A 20,715-nucleotide genomic window follows, 5' to 3' on the forward strand; every position below is an offset into this window, starting at 1 on the left:
ATCTAGAGTGGGAGAAAAAGATTGATTCAATTTTTAGTTGTCAAAACCATTGCGAGATGAAGAAGGTACGTGTTGCAGCCACTGGAGTTAGGGATTATGCTATTACTTGGTGGGATCAGTTGGTGGTAAGCAGGAGGAAAATTGGAGAACACCCCATAGAAACTTTGGCAGAAATGAAGTATATTTTGAGGAAACGATTTGTTCCCCACCATCACCATCGTGGTTCAAATTATATGCTAAGGAGGACTTCTAGACCAATTGATGGAGCGTCTACTGTCACACCAAGTTACCAACAAGCAAGGACGTCTCTTGTTTCGAAGGAAGAGCAAGTTGTATTTAATTTGTTACCATCACCAAATGATCATAATCAGCTGCTGGTTCAGAAGAATCTGTTGGAAATAACAAATTCACTGAGTGAGCAAACGGAAGCCGAAGAACCAGACCACAAAGAAGTCAACAAAGATCAAAGTGAGGAAACCACAATGGAAGGTCTCACGGAATGGAGTACACTTCTGCCTCATGGTCAACAATATGGACTCATATATTCTCTTGAAGAGAAGCCTCCAGAATCACTTCAATACTCTCCAACCCATGGCCTTACAATTTCGAGGACGAAAATTTTTCAAGAGGAGGGGTATGATATGATCATGAGACCATCCAAGACGACCCTTGAGTCTTGCTCACCTCTAACGAAGTCAAAGGTCAACTCTTCCAGCCAAATTACTATTTGGGATACATTCTTACCTCATCTAGAGAATATCTCGAGGTGGAATCAGTACAATCAGAGTTCAGATGAAAGAGTTATTCATTTTACAACTCAGCTGAACTCATGGCTACGCGATTTGGACCTACGAGTATTCAAAGGAGGATTACGACCAAGTCAGAAGTATTCAAGCTATGAACCAAACTGTTATGGAATCTTTATCCACTTTAGAAATACGGAGAATTGGAATCACATTCATATCAGTTCATATGTGAAAGATATGGATATTTCAATTCAGTGGATCTATCCGAGTTCCAGTTTCACGTATGAGCCAAAGATCGTATTACACAGACCAACTCAGCAACCATTTCGACAAGAAATCAGTTGGAGGATGTCAATGGATCACTTATGTTTCTAACAAGCCCAAGAACACAAGATTTGACCAATAAACAACAAGGTTACTCCCCATTTACCAAAGGAAGTCAATCTAGTTCTACAATTGAAGAGCTTTAGGTCCAATTGGTTTAGAAGCTACCAAAATTACGTATGACAACCAGGAGCTGTTTCTACTAAGTCCAGGATGAAGTAAAGATACAGCGCATGTTGTTTCTCATCAGCAAGTTGGATCAAAGAATCAAAGTCAAAGAAGATCAAGGAAACACTTAATGGGTTAATTCAAGAGCTTATCGCCAAAGAGAGCATGGGAAAATATATTGGAGATGATACCTATCAATTCTAGCCCATTTTGATCCTAATTCAAGTCCAAGAAAGCCCAAAATAAGCACTTTATTTTGTGGTCAAAGAGGGATGGCGAAAATGGAGTTCAACTCACCTTGGAAAGGACACCTTGGGAAGAACACCTTGGGAAAGGAAACAAACTTCAAGAGTTGGGTCTTCATTCAACTATCTATATTTAATGTCTTTTAGTTTCAAGAATAATCAATACTTGGCTTTGTGACCAAGTTTCTTATCTCTATATAAACTCATGTAATCTCATTTGAGAATAATCAATCAATTTTCCTTTTCATTTTAAGAGTCTATCTCTTTGTTCTTTGTCTAGAACACTTCTTTGTTTCTTGGTGTGTTATATCCAAGTAACAGCCTCTTCTTACTGGACTAGTGTGTTATATCTAGTAGCGATTGGAGTTGGGAATATCAGCAGCCTTCCGCAACTGCTGTGCGACCCCTCAATCCATCAAATCTCCCTTGTTGCACCTTGCACCTTGGCGAGTTTCTATCCTTTTTAATCCGGCTGAGTGATCCTCGAATTTGGGCGTATCAATCTGTTCGCATTCACATCGACAACTCCCCAATTATTTACCTGCATGCCTCGGGCCAATGGATCGTACCAGTTACACTTGAAAAGTACGCATCTCAGATTCAGAAGGCCTCGATAATCAACTTCTAATATTTGTTGCAAAATGCCATAGAAATCGCTATCACCAGCTTGTACATAGATTCCATAATTTGCTGTAGCTTTGCGACTTCCGTGTGCGTAGGTATGAAAAGTATAACCGTGAGTAAAGTACATCGGAGCAGTAGTGATCTTCGCTCTTGGTTCTTGAACGAGCTCATGCAACCAAAGAGGCAGGGGTTCATTTCCACATCCATTTTGAACCTATATAAACAAATAAGATATTTAGATTATAAGTTTATTTAAATTTTAAACTATAATACATATATAGTTTAAATTTATTTTATATATAGACTTACATAGTATTTTAACTAATTAGCGAAATCCCGCTCTTTGTAAGCCTCATAGTCAGATTCTTCTAAATTAGGATATACTTCACGAATCTGCATTTCAAAAAGTCTAAAAAAATAGAGATTTGTTAGTTCGTTATCTTAGAAAATAAAATTAATTTTAGTTTTTAAAAAAGAATACCTTTCAAAAGGTTGAACATAATCTAGATTCCTCAAGATGTAATTGTGAGCTGCTTGACAATAGCTATGATCTTCCCACCAAACTTCCTTTAACTTTCTACCAAGTCTTCCTAACTGAGCAAAGATATCTGGAACATCAGGAACATTATATGTAGGTGCAACGCCTCCGTCATCATATCGCCTAATACGTGTTTTCTTGGTTCTCATGGTGAGGCTAAAGTAGTATGATGTGAAGTGAGACGTTTCTTCGGTTAAACTCCCGGCGACTATCGATCCCTCAACTCTAGCAAGATTTTTGGTCTTTTCTTTAAGAGTTTTCATAAACCGCTCAAAAGTATACATTCAGCAAAATTGCATTGGCCCACCAAAATCAGATTCATGTGATAAATGGATTGGAAGATGTACTGCAGTTTGTTTTCGTTTTCTTTTCGGTCAGAAGCAGTGAATATTTCTTTATATATATATGATAGTAGCAATGAATTATGACAAATTTCATCTCAATTTGATATCTAGTGTCAATGGCGGCTCTAAGGGGTCCCCGATATAATATATAGCAATTCTAGTTTTTGTTCTTCTCGATTCTATTTTTGGCGGTATTTGTTTATACAATTTATTTAGTTAGTTTTTCTCAAAACGTTTTGGACAGTGCCTATTTGGTCAAAATAAAATAAAATTATGAAACGATGGTTATAGAATATTATGACATATCACGTTCTAAAACTTTTTATAGATAAAAAAAAACCAAAAGAATATGGAATATAAAAATATTTTAAAAGATGAAAATTGGATATATTTAAGTGGACACAAATCCAACCCCTAAGAGTGCACAAAAGTGCATATACTTTATGTCTTCTTAGTTCTTAACTATTAAATTAGAACAAGCATTCACATGTTTAAAAAATGTGATATGAATAAGGGAAAAGCGGATAACCACCCTGTTTTGACCGGTTGATATGCTTCCATAACGTTTTCTAATAACAACAGGTAGGGTTGATGATGTTGGGATTGGATTCAGAAACGTCTCATAGATATTTAGGAATTTAACAATTTTTAAAGTACTTGGGGTTCACGAATGTGGTGTAGAGGGTGTCAGTAGCAATTGTTACGAGTGCAAAAACAGAAATGGATTAACAAATTGTAAACTTTACTTATAATTTGCAAATTTTTTTTTTTTAATTAGCAACTATAACATGTTTTAAATTTAAATTTGGGTAAACTCATATATCACGAAATGCGAGCACCTAGCTAGAATTTATAACCAACTAGAAGGAAAATTTATAATTTTTGGAAACTTCTATTTTAAAAAGAAAAAATGTGTGAATTCTGGTTAACGTTTCTAATACGAAACGATTGTCATTTGTCAACTTTGTTATGTTCCAAGTAATTCAGATGATTTTGGTTTTCCAATTAGTTTTAAGTAATACACATGCTTATAAATCTAAAGACGCGCGTAGAGTAACCGATTTGAACAACAATAATAAAATATGGTTTAGTTTTTTTAAAAAAATTTACATTGTATTAGTATCAAAGCTTACAATGAACTCGAGAATGCTGATATACGTTGGTTACTAAATCTAAACCCTAAAACAAATTGGCGAACCCAAGGGAAGAAATCAAAAATCTCTTGCCAAATTAATCAACAACGATAGTGAGTAATTATACGCACGACGACTGAAAGAATCGATTAACCCATTTACTAACGCTAATTCTCTGTTCTAAAAGAGAGAGAGAGAGAACCAAATTCAATAAAAAAAAAAAAACTCGAGATGTATAAACTAGTTGAGCAATATCAATAGGATATAACCGCATAGGATGTGACCAGTTGTGTGGAGAAAGTGCTTTACTTACTGCCATCGGATGTCTCAGTCAGGAGTATAATTTACGTCAACTTGCCCAAAAGACAATTAATTTCTTTTTAATAACACTGATAAAAGAAAGTTTATAAGCATTTGTCTAAAAATAATTTTGGTTGATCCTCTTCAGCATCAGACTATAAACTGGTCTAATTAGGGATCTGATTCAATTTGCATTGCAAAGCTTTGTAAATACCAAACAACACAACAATCCAACAACATATATCTAGCTACATGCAAATAATTCTTGTTTCTAGCGGAATTTGAATCCTGAGAAGCGAGCTTAAGCCTCGTCCCAGGTCCAAAAAACACTAGGCCACAAAAGTAGTCGTTTGTATAGTTTTCCACAAATAATTGGGATACTACTAATTTTTCATGTCAAGCTATAGAACGTAAAGGAACGAATAAATATTAAACAAATGAAAGATACTTAGAGCTACGCATTAAGCATCCCATTTTGCGACAAGATTTGACGCATTATTCTTACCTCCGTTTAAAAATTTGAAAACTCTTGTCAAAATCTTTATTTATATTATACTACATGATATGTATAAATATTTCATAAAGAAACAAAGTATAGATGCTTCTTATTGTCTGATCAGATCTCTACTTTTTCATAGAGAATCTTGTATCAAATATGGTTCTTTTTCAGCCAAACACGCCAGCTTTCAAAATAGAATTTACGTCCTTCACGTTGCTGACTACTATCCCATCTTGAAATGTGTTAAATAAATTACGGCCTTCACTTGACTTCTAGAGAAAGTGAAACAAACAAAATCAATCAAATAAAAAACGTGCGTGTTGATGGAATGATATACACTTCTTATTAGATATTTGTGACAACTATATACACTTGGATTCTGTGACAACTATATTTTGGAGTTAATTAGGTAAATATGGCCAGGGAGAAGATTAGGATTAAGTAACAAGCATATTTTGATTAAATAGATATGCTAAAATTAGTGTGTAAATTAACCATGACTCTAAATAATATTAAAAAGTATGTCTTTCACTTGCGGGGTACAGATTAAGGAAAAAAAGATCAAGCTTAGCTTTCTAAAACTAATTATTATATTACCTGTTAATCTACTTGTTCACGTAGCTCTGCTCTAATGGTATTAATGAGTATAAATATATTCACTTTTAGATTGATGATCTGATTAATGTCAGTGTATGATGTCACTTTGCAAATTGCAATGATGCAAGCTTTCCATTAATTATTTCTCTCTCTATCTTTATGGTCATGAATAGTGTAATCAACAATGGACCAAGAGAGCCAAGTTCAAAGCACAATACGTTTAGTTAAAGATAAATGCGGTAATGATACGATTCTGAGCATTACTTGAGTTACAATATATATATAGTCACACCCTCGTCAAATCTTTATTGCTTACCAACTTCTGAAAACTACATAAAGACAAGTGCATAGATATACAAATACACACAAACTACATAATTATGGTGAAGTTTGATACAAAACTATGGAAAGCTGTGTTTATTATGTCGATAATTAACATTGGGCTAAGCGGTGTAAACGTTATGTTCAAGAAGATGATTGATCAAGGGATTAACCGTATGGTTGCGACCACTTACCGACTTGCCGCAGGAACTCTGTTCTTGATACCATTTTCGATTTTCATGGAAAGGTATGTGTATATACGTATATGTATCTAGTCACGGTTTCAATCTAGTCACTTTTCTTCTTGGTTTTAAAAGTTTCAAGTTATCCAATTTTTTTTTTTTTTTTTGGTTTTCTTGATTAGTTATAATCTTTGAATTTGTTCATTTTGGTTTAAATATATACTCTTTACAAGATAAGTGGCTGTCTTGTTTATGCGAATTTCTAGTTGACTGTTGTTGTTTTCAATCTTTTTCTTAGTCAACATATACACTCGTATTCCATTTGAAAGAGTTCCAAGAATTTTTTTCTTTTTTTCTCTTTTTGGTTGTAGACATAACAGGCCAAAACTCACTGGTAGGATCTTGTGCTCACTCTTCTTTAGCGCTCTTCTGGGGTAAGTTCATTTTAATACTGTTCACTGATAAGACATGTTTATGTTTGGAGATGTTTTATTTTGAACTTGATCACTCACAAATTTGCAGGACAAGTTTGGTGCAATACTTCTTTCTTATTGGACTTGAGTATACATCTTCTACTTTTTCCTTAGCGTTTAGCAACATGGTTCCTTCAGTCACCTTTGCGTTGGCTCTCGTCTTTAGGTAATCAAATCGATCAAACACATTTGAATTCTTTAATTTCGCTCTAAATATGTTGTAAACTATATGATTAGGCAAGAGACGCTGAACATCAAGAGCAATGTAGGAAGAGCCAAAGTATTAGGCACAATGATATGCATTTGTGGAGCTTTGGTGCTTACGCTTTATAAAGGAACCGCTTTAACTCGAGAGCACAGTACTCATATGCAAACACAAACGAGAACTGATTCAACCGGTGCAATGACACAGAAGTGGGCAATGGGTTCGATCATGCTAGTTATATCGATCATAATATGGTCATCTTGGTTCATTGTTCAAGCTAAAATAAGCCAGGTTTATCCATGCCAATACACTAGCACCACGATCCTCTCTTTCTTTGGTGTGATCCAATCTGGTTTGTTGAGTTTGATCTCGGAGAGGAGCATGTCTATGTGGGTCGTTAAAGACAGGTTCCAAGTTTTAGCTTTACTTTATTCGGTGAGTAATCCAATTTACTATTTAACTATAACCTACCAAATATCTTCTATATATACGACGTTGACATATAAGAAAAACGTTTTTTTTTTAAGTAATCAGATTCAGATGTTTTTACAAGGGATAAAAGACAAAGGAAAACAAAACTTTTTATGTTCTAGTTTATTTTTCCAATAACTTGAGTCAACTTGTCTTCATGTCCATATCTATGCTTCTTCTATCTTCTGTTTTCCGGTTAAAATATTTTCTGAATCCACCACACACCTGTATAGGGTATCGTTGGATCGGGACTGTGCTACGTGGGAATGTCGTGGTGTCTCAGGCAACGAGGTCCGGTTTTCACGTCCAGCTTCATACCTTTGATCCAAGTCTTTGCTGCCATTTTCAGCTTCTCTTTTCTTCATGAGCAAATTTACTGTGGAAGGTAACCTAATATTTCGTTACAAAAATTAATTTTAAATTACATCGAACGCATCATAGTACAAATAATATTGCACAATATATATATTTAAATAGCAATTGACTAGTAGAGAATATGCCTATATTAATTAAAGACCCTTTCATCTTCGTGACTTCTATAATATTTACGTAGCTTTTGAGCGTGGAAATGAAGTTTAACGCTTTATAAACCAAATTGATGCATCATATTGCATAATACAAATTTAAAAATTGTTATCTTATAGAAAATCATTGAGACTTATATAGCTTTGATCGATGTATATATAGATTATAATAGGAAACTAGAAAATGATTACATAAGGGAAATTAAGCTGATTATATGTGTTTCTTTTCGCCTAACAAGTTGTTATTATATGGTTCTTTTTGACTTTTATTACTAATAATTTCTGACAAATGAACTATGTAAATGAAGTGTGATAGGATCAGTGGTCATCATCGTGGGACTTTATATACTTTTATGGGGCAAAAGCAAGGATAAGTCTGCGCCGATTACCAAACAAGAACCATTAAATCTCGATCTTGAAGGTTGTGGGACAGCACCAAAGGAACTCAATAGTGCTGCCCATCCAGTCTCTGCTAAATAATTACTTCAACATATATTTAACTGTTTCGCATATTTCTAACTCCAACTGAGTAAATTTATATTAGAACATCATACTAAGAAACTACACAATAAATTAAATGTTATTCTTATTCAGAAATAAAAATACGAATTTCAGATTTGGAGACTTTTAATTTAGTTTCATAATCATAAGCAATGGCTTAAAGATGTATAATCAAAAGACCTTAAGAAATAGCCCGTCTAGCTCTTAACCTTGTGGTCGTGGGTTCGAAACCCCACGGTGGGCGTTTTTTTACTTTTAAAATATTTTTTTTTCATATTAGCAATTTAGAATATTCAAGATCGGTTACAACAATTACTGTACATTGTATTTCCTCTCTCTTTGTGGAAACCATATATTCTCTTCTTATAGGAATTTTAATATCAAAAAGCCAGTACAAAAAACTAAATTGAAAGCAAGGTCAAAATATAGCTAAAGGTAATTACAACGAACCCCAAGAAAGCAAAGAGATAACTATTACTTCGATCACAACACAAAGATATATATATATATATATATATATATATTGTCCCTATACATAGAAACAAAACTGGGACGACCAACAAAATCGTTTACCTATCCACCAAAGTTTATCATCATACTTTATCCGTAACTCAACTTCTTTGTTTAACGGATCCACAATTTTTTAGATCAAGCCAGGAGTTTGATTATTGATTGGAGGCTTGCGTCGAGGCTTACTATGGATCGGATAATCATTGCGTAACAATCGAGCCAGTTTCTTCATATTCTTGGCTGAAGTAGATGGTTCAAGTCTTGGAAGGCTATTATCGATGGTGAGATAGTTGACTATGGTCATCATCTTTTGACAAGATGTATGCTGTAGTAGAGTTATATAAGAAACGATAAATACTATAGGGACAACAAGGAGACTAAGTCTATGAGTCTTTAAAGATGGTTTACAAGACAAACCTTGGTGATGTCAATATCTACCAATACATTGGTCTGCTTTTGCTCTCCTGCAGTAAAGCCACAACATATCTAAAATAAAGACATGTTCACTACTTTAACCAATCACTTCAGAATAAAAATAAAGTTTTTTTATAAAGGATGAAGGAAGTGTGTTTTTGTACAAACAACTAAAAATGATTACTGAAGCTTAAGAATAAAACCTAATTAATAAAGAGATTATACAAATGCTACAAATACTACAAATTATAAATTGTTTGCTGTGACTATAAGTTATGCCTAGGAGGATGGCGTGCTGGTCCATGATAATCATCATAGAAAGCTACAAATGGACTAGAAGATTTTTTCTTCTTGGGTTTCCATTTAAATAAAGAACTCTTACTTCTTTTGTGAAACCCTAATTTACGCCCACCCGTCAAATGCTCTGATGAAGCTGACATCTTGAAACTCCAGTTATCATTGTTCATTGCCGTCACTTGCTTCTTCTCGGCTCTCGCTGTTCTCCCCGACCTTAGTTCTCTCGGTGCAACGTCGTATAAAACCTATTATATAATGTATAAAGTTATATAGTGGATTCCATAAAAATAAAAAAATTTGAGAAAGATTCATTGAAAATAAATGTATTACTTGAGGGTGCAGTGTCGATGAACCTTGATCTCCACGATAGTCAACACTCTTGTGACTAGCTTCTCCGCCTATGAATCAAGCTTTAAAGATATTACTTTAAACAAAATTTATTAGTAGCAATTTTGTTAAGCTAATCATCAGCCGAAGAAAAAAATGTGCAAGAAAAAGTAAGGTATGGAAAAAAAAATATATATATTAGGGATCTTTATGTGAAGGCACCTTCATGAGCATAGACTAGGACATGTTCCTCTTCTAGGGATTGAATAATCAAAAGGAAAGCTAGTACTATGGTTGTGAATCGCATCATGATTATCAAAGACAGATTCTTCCAAGTTCTCTCTCCCTTTTCGTTTTTGAATAAGAGATACATATGAAGGTCAAAAGGCCCAATATTGATCAATTTCTTATTCTGGTCTCATCAAGATGTAAAAGAGCAAAGACCCGAGTCAAAAGGGCACGGTTTTTGTCGTCTAGTAATAACAAAAAGAATATTAGTACTTCTAGGCGCATCTTTATTATCAATGTGATATATATATATATATGTATATATATTGTCTCGTTGTAAAAAATAAACAATGGCCTTCAGACACAATAACGCAAAGATCATCACATAAATATTAGCCAAAAGGTAAGAAAATCCCTTCAAGCATAAGGGAAAGTACAAATTCAGTACTCCATAAGTGCTATGTTAAAGAGATTCTTAATTAATAGAATTGATTCAAATAAATAACGAGATACAAGTTAAATATTTAACATTTAATCAGTAAAGTGATAGGAAATTAAAATATATTTTAAAATTTTATTACTATATTTGTTTTCAATTTTGGTAATATTTCTGCACTTTATGTAGAAATACAAAATCATACTACTTCTCAAAATAAAAAGAAAAAAAAATGTGAAATTTTGTTGCTTATAAAACAGATGAAATATCATGTTGACGAAAACAAAAACAAAAATCGTGAAAAAGGCACGAGGAAGTGCATCAAACAAAGTGCAGAGGTTGGGAACATGTAAATGTGAAAGAAAAATAAAAAAGCATGTAAATGTGTCTTTGCATGGATTTACTAAAAAGTTACGGAGGCTTTACCGATAAGCTATAACTAAACTAATCAAATAATTTAATTAAAATTAGGATCCTATATTTATTTTTGGAAACTTGAACTAACTACGTGTTGCCTGACAGCCTGAGTTTGGAGGTGTCAATTGGGTTGGTCTGGTCGGACTCGATCCGATATCCGTAAAGTCTGCATATCTTTGAGTCCGGCTCGGTCCAGTCATAAATATTTATGAGCCTATATTTCAAAGCACGAGCCCAATTCTAATAGGGCTATATGATTTTTTGAGATTTTTCGGGCTTTTTCGGATTTATCTTACAGATCAATAGTTCAAATTTATAAGTCTTACAAAGCAGTGTTTAAAGATACACTGTAAAACAAATCAATCAAAATTTTAATAACTCATCTATATTCACTACAACCAACTTAATTTAAAAGAAAAAGTTTAAAACTAAATAAAATTTTATACTTTAACCAAATAAAACAATATATAATTCATATAAAATATCATAGATAAAAGTTTTAAAAGTATTAATCATGGTTATTAAGTAAATATGAAAACTAGGATTAGAGTTTTAAACTTTATTTACAATAAATAATTAATCAAATACTGCAATCAAATAAAAATACAAATATATTTGTTAAAGAGCTTTTTGGGCTGGTCCGAGCCTAGTCGGGCTAAACTCGAAAAATCCTATAACCCAAACGGGCTAAACCCAAAAGGCCCGATTTTTTCTGAACATATATATTTAAGGCCGAGCCCGATATTTTTCAGAGCTGGTCCTTCTTTACCTATTATTCTAATACACTGCTTTTAACCGAGTCACCGGAACCAGAACCAATCCCTAGCTAAAAAATCTTTTGTGGCACATCTCATTTAGAACAGGAGAGTGAATTTGAGTAATTACTAATCCAACCTTTCGGTTATAGGTTATTGATTAAAGTGATTACTAATTAATTCGAGATGTTTTAACAATTTTACAATGTTAATAATAATCTAGATTATGAAAGATGGCCAACTCTCTCCATCTGAGTGACACACCAGCAAAGGAAGATGTCTATTAAAGAGTTAACCAGGCTGCAATCTTGATAAATTAAAATGTTAGTATTTCATAGTATATAACTGAGAAGCTAAAAAACTCGTTGTTACAAAATATGCATCCTTAGATCAAGCTTTTATTTGGAATATTTTTTTAGAAGTTTTAGATAAGAATTGTAGAATGTTTAAGCTCTCAAAACAAAGTTGTCCATGCATGTATCTAATAATTCAATTGCAAAATGAAAAAACCTATTTAAAGTATTAATAAAAATCACAGTCAAAATTATATTTTTCAAGATTTCTACAATTAAAAAATAGATAAACTCTACGTAAAAAAACCAAATTAGTAGCAAAACTGTTTAAAAAACAGTAAGATATAAGCTCGCGCATAGCGCGGATATTCATCTAGTAACCTTAAAAGATTAATGGACTTTGATAACATCGTGAGATAATTCTTTTTTTTTTTATAATTCGTCTTTTGTATATATTGAATGATTAAACCAATTGCAGAAAATTATGTTCTGCACAATCTGTAAAATATAAAATTGCACTGAACTAATAAAAATAGATAAAAATATATGGTGGTTTGTACTATTGTTCTTACAAGCGTTATTGTTTAAATCTAATAGAATTGATATAGTATAATTGGCCTAACTCTAATGTATGAAATCTTTAATTTTCTTTACTTACATATTGTTCAATTGGTCGTTTGCCCAGAAAAAATAATTTAGTTTGTCATTTTGATATCTTTATGCTCTCGAATCAAAACTACACAAAAATATTAATCTGCACTTCTTCAGGTGATGTGTGAAGCGAATATATTGGCCATGGGGTTTACGTCCTTACCACTATTTGTTGCTTTAGAAGTCCAACCAACCTAATGTAATGGCAAATACGTTTGCAAGCTCAAGTATCAATGGATCTAGAGTTTGACAATCGAAGCTAAGAGTTCTCTGTGTTTCTCGAGTATTAATGGATCAAGAGAAATAAGAATTCAAAGACTTAAAGTAGAAAAAGCTTATCTGTTTCTAATTCAAAAACAACCAGAGTTCTAACCTTACAAAGATTGAGAGTATTTATATTTAAAACTGAAAGAAAATCCTTCTAAAAGAGACTTGCCGATCCTTCTAAAATACTTCTACTTCTAATACTTAAGCCGACATAACTAAGAAACAAAGCCCAAAAATATTAGAAGGATACTACAACGAAACAAAGCGTAATAAAATATTAGAAGTAGTATAGCGTATACGAGAGCCCGCAATCTTTTCATTAAAAAAGCTACAGGGCGATTTGATTGACTTAAAGACTACTCCAATTCCAGCCTTGGAGGCGTCACAATGAATCTTAAAGGCAACATCAAAGTTTGGAAGAATAAGCATCAGAACTGTAGTAAGCTTCTCCTTGATAGCGTGAAACGTATGTTCAGCAGCAGCCATCCAACAAAACGAGGTGGATTTAATGCAATCAGTAATTTGTGCCATTATACTAATAAAATGAGGCACAAAGCAACGGTAGAATGAAGTCAAACCGTGGAAACTGTGCACTTCAATCACTGTACGAGGTGAAGGCCAAGAATCTATAGCCGAAATCTTGTCCGGAAACACTTTTAAGCCACACGTAGAGATGATGTAACCCAAAAAGAGGAATTGCTCCACACCAAAGACACATTTCTTTGTAGAGCAAACTATTGTTCTTTTCGTAAGACAAGTAACACATCTCGAAGGTGCACCAAATGCTCAGCCAAAGAGGACCTAAAGATGAGTATATCATCAAAATAAACTACCATACAACGTCCAATAAATGGTCGAAGAGCCTGATTCATAAATCGCATAAAAGTACTTGGAGCATTTGACAAACCAAAAGGCATCACTAGCCATTCAAACAGTCCTTCTCGTGTTTTGAAAGTCGTCTTCCATTCATCACCGAGATGAATTGGAATTTGATGATAATCACTTCGAAGATCCAATTTAGTAAAAATAGAGGCTGAACCGATATGGTCTAAAAGATCATCGAGGCGTGGAATAGGAAACTTGTATTGTATAGTAATTTTGTTAATGGCTCTACTATCGACACATATACGCCAAGACCCGTCCTTTTTGGGAATAAGTAATGTTGGAACTGCACAAAAACTTAAACTCTCACACACATAGCCTTTTGCTAGGAGATCCTCGACTTGTTTTCGCAACTCATCATCTTCTTTGTGACTCATATGATAATGTGGATGATTTTGCAGCACCACATTTGGAGCTAAATCAAATCAATTTTGAATGTCACGTAAAGGCAGCAACCCATGTGGTAATTCTGAAGGAAAACATTCTTGAAATTCAGTTAACAACTCTTGGAAAGCAGATAGAACTTTATAGACCGACGATGTCGTTGACGATTGTAAGAGAACAAAATAAACAAAATCTAGACACTCTTCAAGAAGGTAGCAAAGTGATGTGTTTCCCTTCATAAGAAAAAATGTGAGTATTCACAAAACCATCTTGCACAGTACGATGATCATACTGCCAAGGCTGGCCCAAACGTAGATGACATTCATCCATAGGTAACACATCACAACATACCAAATCCTTATAATTAAGACCCATCAAGAAAGGAACTCGACAACGTTTTGAAATTCTGATATTTGTCTTCGAATTCAACCATGCTATATTGTATGGAGAAGGATGCGACTCAGTAAACAATGCAAGTTTTGTGACTGCTTCCTCGGAGATAACATTTGTGCACCTTCCCAAATCAATGATCATACGACAAAAGTTTACTCATATTCTACAAGTGGACTGAAAAATATTAGTATGAGAATCCAAGATTCTTCAACTACATGTGGGAGAAGGTAATTTCTTCGCAGCATCAACAAAGGACCCGTATCACCACTAACCTATTATGTTTCTTCAACATCTTTATCATCATAATAATCATCATAGATAGGTTCTTCAGCAGCAAAGAGACCGCGTCGTTGCAAGTTGGGGCAGGAAGATTGGCGATGTCCATGTTCTCCACGCTTGAAGCACTTAAACGATGTAGACCGTTGTTGTCAAAAAGTCGTGTTTCTTGAAGAATCAATCAGTTTCATTGGTTCTGAGGATTTGGGAAGCCTTATATTAGATTGTGGGCTTCCAACTTAAAACCAATTGACGATTAGTGGAAAGGCTCATATCTTATACATATCGCTTAAGATCCTACTCAACTTCCAATGTGGGATATTTTATCCCTAATACACCCCCTCAAGATGATGGCTCTTATAGGGCATCAATCTTGGTATGTTTTGGCATGAATTGGTAGACCAACTATTGGACCAGGTAGATTGTGGATTGGGTTGAGCATGTGCAGATCGGGCTCTGATACCATATTAGATTGTGGCTTCCAACTTAAAACCAATTGACAATGAGTGGAGAGGCTCATATCTTATATATACCACTTAATATCCTACTCAACTTCCAATGTGAGATATTCTATCTCTAATACCCTATGTCTGGAGTAGTAGTGATATGAGAACGTTGTGTGTTCCATGAAGACGCTTGACTGCGAGATTGTTGTTTAATCAAGATAGCACGTTAGTGAGCTTCTGATACTAATAGAGGATTACATTGAAGCAGAGTGTTTTGAATTTGCATTCGCAAACCCCCAATGAACCTTGATACCATATGTTCCTCATTCTCTATTAAAGAATTTTGAGCCAAAAAGGAAAACAATTTTGTGGCATACTCGTCAGCAATTTTTGTTCATTGTCTCGAGTTTTGGAGTTTTACATGGTTCAAGCAGGGCCGAACCAATGAAATTTGGGAGCCCATACAAATTAGAAAAAAAAGATGTTCTAATTTCATAATATTAAAAACTATAGAGTAAAAAATGCAATTTAAACAAAATTTTTATGCCAAAGCCAATTCAACAGGTGATTTCTCTTTCAACCAACCTCTTTCCTTCATGTCTTTCGATTTCGACCGGCGTCAGCTTCTCTAATGTCGATCAGCCTCTTTTTCTCTTTATTTCGTGTTTTATTCCTTGTTTCTCGAAATTGATAATCAATAATTTATCAAGATGATTCTCAAATTTCATGGATCGATCTGGAGTTTTCAATGGTTCATTGTGCTCCTCTCTTATCGAGTGAGTTATTTTCCGACCATAGTCCGACGAAGGTATCATAATAGTCTCGGCAGCATTCCGCTGAAGAATTTTCTAAGCGGCTTCCATAGTTTCAAGTTTGAAACCGATCAATCGCACCATAATCGTGTGATTCCCTCTAAAGTCAATGTTTCCAAAACAGATTTGTCAAACCCAGATCTGGGATCCGTGATTATCCAATCTCGAGACTGGATATGGTGGAGTGAAACAATGGCAGGATCTTATTAACAACTGTTGTTTAATTCTCTACTCGACGGTCATGGGCCACTATCTCTCTATCCATAAGCGGTTAACAATCCTCATCGAAGACTGTGCCCTCTTCTTTCTGGAGATGGTGTTGATGGATATTTTTATTTGTATTAACGATGTTTCGGCAAAAATATTGTATGACAGACCTACTCATGAAGTCGTCCATGAGAGAACCAAGGCCTTCAAAGCAGATGAAAAATGTAGAAAGATAATCACGTGTGTAAACAAGTCAAGACATGAATGTGCCTAGAACCCTCTTGGTTTGATACTTGGTGGAGACGAAGATGAAGGATTTGTCTCGTTGTTCCTTCCAACTGTCAATGCTTTTCAATATTGGCTAAACCCGCCGTTCCAATTGGATTTTATTTGGTTGGCTAGACTTTCAAGTAGTCTTTGGAAACACTGAAAACATAATATGTTATAGAAACAACGATGGATGAGAAGCATTGGATCTTTTTAAACAATCATAGAGAATCTTTTTCGGAATTATCAAGTATGTGGATCTCAAGAAGGCGACAAGATTTAGAATCATTTCTAACAACATTAGATCAATTTTTCCTAGTTAAAGTAATACTAATGATATTTTGGAGTTTCAGCATTAAGGTGTTAGCAAATAAAAAGTGTATGAAGGGGAGACTTAACAGATTTTATCTGTTGCCTGGAAGACGAATTAACAGCTGGGTCAGTTCCACTCCTTTACTGAAATTATATCAGTTTCATGTATTTTCCTATAATGGTTGTATTGGAATGTTTTTGTATTTTGTAAACACTTTTTGATATCAATATAATTGATTTGTGGAAAAAAAAAATTTATTTTAGAAACAGAGTGTGATATCTTAAAAAGGAAATTAAAAAAACTTAACTCTTTTATTTTTAAGTTTTTCCTACAAATTTATTCATCGAAGTTATTAGTTTTACATACACATATATCTATTTCACAAAATTTACATACATATATATATACATATTTTAAAAAGTGGAGCCCCTTTAAGTGGGGGCTCCATTGGAATATTTTCAAACTAATGTGCTCAAGTCCGGCAAACCGTCCAAGAATAATTCTATGGTAAAAGGCTTTACCCATCAACGTCTTTAACTTTTCCAAAGAAGCTACATGCTCTTTACCTGCTCTAGCGCGTGATTCTTTCTTTTGTTGCCACCACGCAGAAGCTTGTTCTCTGAAATATGTTGCAACAAGTGGTACTCGCATAGCGACAAGAACAGCTTTGAATTCCAACAACTCTTCTGTTGTGCTTATCCAGTCTAAAAACTCCTCTGGTTGCATTCCATCGGTGAATTCGAGGAAGTCGAACTTAAAACCCAACCCCCATCTATGAGTATCAACTCGTGGAGCAACAATAATATCTTGCCTTTGCTGGTCACCACGTTGTTGTCGTTCCCCCAAGTGTGCAAAAGGGTTGGTAGAAAAGGCTTCATTGTCATCTTCTTCACCAAAGATTTGTTCTTCCCAGTGAGACAATCATCCCATCTACTGGGTTATACATATAAGCAACTGAGATTCCAATGTTAAACATGTAACAAACAAACAAAAAAAAACCAGGAAAAACATGTGTCAGCCACCTGCTGATAGGTTGGTTTCAACCAACACCAGCTTGGTGTCGACCGACACTGCCTCCCAGTGTCGATCTACAAACTCCTTGGTGTTGATCGACACTGACTGTCGGTGTCGACCGACACTCCTTCTCGACCCGGAAACCCTCGATCCAACACTCGCCAAGTCTCCGCGCCATCAACTTTTTGGTGTCGACCGACACCCACCTGGTGTCTGTAACGCCCCCGAACCGTTCTATGACCGAACACGCCCAAAACGGCTCTGGAACGCTATATTGGGAATAATCACCAATGATCCGGCTGAGACTCTAAAAACCATTTAGGCCTCCCGCCAGTCCATTAATGATATTCCCACCACTTTAGCCATTACTTAGGCTTTTCAACCTTTATGATGACCAACTGTCGAGCCAACCCAGACTAGGCCACCATCAGCCATAACTCGTACACGAATATAAAACCGAATATTTTATTAACTCAGAGAAAATATTTAACAAAGTTTATCAAAAGATAGATAAAGTTTATGGCCAGGCCTAATGCCAAAAAGTTTATACATAATTTTCTTTGACAACCAAACATACTTTGACTTTACACAAGGCACAAAAACTATCTTTGGGCTCCTATCGTCCAGCACGCCCTCTAATTCCCCACTATTGGTTACCTGCAGGACAAAATTCTATTATAAGTAATCTAATATTAGTTAGTGAGTATCAAGGTTCCCTGCAAACATTAGATTCCCATCCCAACCCCAAATCACAAGGAATCACACAACAAGCAAGCAATCACACAACAAGCAAGCAATCACACAACAAGCCAGCAAGCAAGCAAACAACACGCAAAACTTGAAAAAAACAAGAAGAAGTTTTTGTTAACAAGTTTTACTAGGGCCCAAATATTCCTCCTTCCATCCCTTTCCCTTTAATCTCTGCATTGCTACCAGAATAAAACCCCAAATACACCGTCGTGTATAGCATCGGTCAAGGTAGCGAGCCAAGACCGAGCTCTTCGTTACAACATGCATAGCTAGGCTGCATGATGCAACGACTTCACAGGGAAGGTCAGACATATCTCCACTCTTAGTGCGCTTATGGCCGTTCGAAACTCTACATCAACGAACGCCACACACTAAGACCAACCACTTCACAAGGTATTAGGTTTATGATCTTAAAGAATCATAAACCTCAACAAAAACAACAACACGCGACATGCATAAAAAAATGCAATAATAAACAACAACAGCCTCACATGCAATGGATCAATCAAGCGGATCTCCCCCTCAACGCCTGAGATCCACCATGGATCAAACGCACTTGGTGATATCTTGTGTTTTTGTTGAATTTTAAGACCTGTTTTTGCATAGTTTTGTTGCATAATCTTGTCATTCTAGGTTGTTTTAGGAGCATATGCATCTGGTGTATTATATGTCAGGTTCTTGGAGTAATCTCATAACATTTGGAGCATTTGGACCTTTTTTGGTGTAAAGAAGCAAAGAGGAGTGAAGTTGGAGAAGTGACAAGACCAGGAACCACACGCGACCTCGACAATCGGTCAAACCATGGCCGATTGGCACACGCGGCCAGCACACACAGCCAAATCCTGCCCGATGCCACTCCTCGACGTCAAGAACAGGAGACAAATACGGCCAGCACACATGGCCAAACCTTGCCCGCGTGAAGCCATCGGCTAACACACGCGGCCAAACCTTGCTCGCATGAAGCCAACGACCACCCTCAATTGGTCCAAGGCTGGCCGCTTGAACCCACCTAGGCGACGTACATGATACATACGCGGCCACCACACGTGGCCGCACCAATCGGTCAAGACCATCCTGCAGCCGCCTTAGTCCACACTTGTTTTAGCTTTGACCCGGGTTTGACCCGGTCTGTTTTGGGTTGACCCGAGTTCTCTTCTATTTTACTATAAATACTCTAACCCTATTAAGGGGAGACTTATCTTTATCTTATCTTTTGTTTAGCAGCTTTTTAGGGTTCTTAAACTTGTGTACTCTTGGTTTGTTGAAGGATTGAGTACTTCTAAGTTTTTCATAGCAATTTATTCTTCAAATCTCTTAATCTATAATCTTTTATTATGATTTCACAAAGAACAAACTGTTTCCTTTGTGTGATCATGATGATAAGTGAGTAAATCCTTTAGAACTTTGGTCTTGGTAGATTAGGGAGATAGATGATTGATCTTAGATGTCTAGGGCTTAATTTATGTGTTTCCTATCTTGTTTAGTGTTAATAATGCTAGATAGCCTTGATCAAGCTTGAATCTAGACATTAGGATTTCCATGCCCAGAAGGTGTTTGATGAATTCCTGAACCAAACTATTCAAGAACTTTGCATACCTAGCCAATGAAAATTGATGATTAGGGTGTTTAGTGGTATTTAGACATGTTTATAATGCATGCTTACCTTGTGATTGCCTTTGGAAATTGTTGATTATCACTTGATTAGCATAGGATCTTTATCATGGAAATGGATTGATTTGCATAAGTGTTCTTAGCCATAGGATTGTTCTTGATTGTTGCTTAGACATCTAGGATTGGTTAGCTATCTCCCAAGTAAATTACCTTGCCCAAGGTGCATTTGTTTAATCTTGATTTAAAATCAGTTTGTAGTTGTGTCCTGTTTCTTTGAGTTTGCATTGCTTTGAGTTGTCTAGTTTTCTCTCTTTGAATCAGTTTATTAGTTAAGGTTGTTACAAAAGAACCTATCCATGTTTAAGTTTAGCTTAAGCATCTTTGTGCATTCTTAGTGACTTGATTAATGCAAATTGTGGATTGATTATTTAATTGAGATAAATGTATTACATCAATTTGGCGTCGTTGCCCATTTGCATTCAATTTGACCATTAGGATTTCAACTTTACATGAGCCTATTCATTTACTTTGCATTGTTACTTGCTTGGTTTGCTTTGGTGTTTTGAATTC

General features: G+C 35.2%; 2 protein-coding genes across 3 annotated transcripts; one reads left to right on the top strand and one right to left on the bottom strand.

The window, feature by feature from the left end:
• The first annotated feature begins 5,750 nt into the window (after positions 1-5,750).
• Positions 5,751-8,310, top strand: LOC104780204 (WAT1-related protein At3g30340-like). Its single transcript, XM_010504701.3, has 6 exons — positions 5,751-6,086; positions 6,393-6,455; positions 6,544-6,660; positions 6,732-7,134; positions 7,404-7,555; positions 8,003-8,310. Exons 1-6 carry the CDS (start codon positions 5,899-5,901, stop codon positions 8,172-8,174), a joined length of 1,095 nt encoding a protein of 364 aa, XP_010503003.1. The 5' UTR covers positions 5,751-5,898; the 3' UTR covers positions 8,175-8,310.
• Positions 8,311-8,701: 391 nt separating this feature from the next.
• On the bottom strand, positions 8,702-10,146 carry LOC104780205 (protein GOLVEN 3-like). 2 transcript variants are annotated; one of them, XM_010504702.3, is made up of 5 exons: positions 9,966-10,146; positions 9,747-9,814; positions 9,502-9,661; positions 9,123-9,169; positions 8,702-9,030 (listed from the first exon to the last, which is right to left on the bottom strand). In XM_010504702.3, the coding sequence occupies exons 1-5, from the start codon at positions 10,114-10,116 to the stop codon at positions 8,839-8,841; spliced, it is 618 nt and encodes a 205-aa protein (XP_010503004.1). In that variant the 5' UTR covers positions 10,117-10,146; the 3' UTR covers positions 8,702-8,838. The 2 variants fall into 2 exon arrangements, with proteins under 2 accessions (XP_010503004.1, XP_087366203.1); XM_087510077.1 differs by having other exon boundaries at positions 9,747-9,826; positions 9,966-10,103.
• Positions 10,147-20,715: the final 10,569 nt, after the last annotated feature.

The sequence above is a fragment of the Camelina sativa genome, chromosome 4, assembly GCF_030686135.1.
Source record: "Camelina sativa cultivar CO46 ecotype springtype chromosome 4, ASM3068613v1".
NCBI classification, from domain to species: domain Eukaryota; kingdom Viridiplantae; phylum Streptophyta; class Magnoliopsida; order Brassicales; family Brassicaceae; genus Camelina; species Camelina sativa.

Bases quoted from the DNA above. Each gene is read 5' to 3' on its own strand.
- LOC104780204 (XM_010504701.3), top strand. From the start codon at position 5,899: ATGGTGAAGTTTGATACAAAACTATGGAAAGCTGTGTTTATTATGTCG. The intron at 6,087-6,392 runs GTATGTGTATAT...TTTTGGTTGTAG, and splicing joins TTTTCGATTTTCATGGAAAG to ACATAACAGGCCAAAACTCA. The intron at 6,661-6,731 runs GTAATCAAATCG...CTATATGATTAG, and splicing joins GCGTTGGCTCTCGTCTTTAG to GCAAGAGACGCTGAACATCA.
- LOC104780205 (XM_010504702.3), bottom strand. From the start codon at position 10,116: ATGTATCTCTTATTCAAAAACGAAAAGGGAGAGAGAACTTGGAAGAAT. The intron at 9,815-9,965 runs GTGCCTTCACAT...CTTGATTCATAG, and splicing joins CCTAGTCTATGCTCATGAAG to GCGGAGAAGCTAGTCACAAG. The intron at 9,662-9,746 runs GTAATACATTTA...ATTATATAATAG, and splicing joins CATCGACACTGCACCCTCAA to GTTTTATACGACGTTGCACC.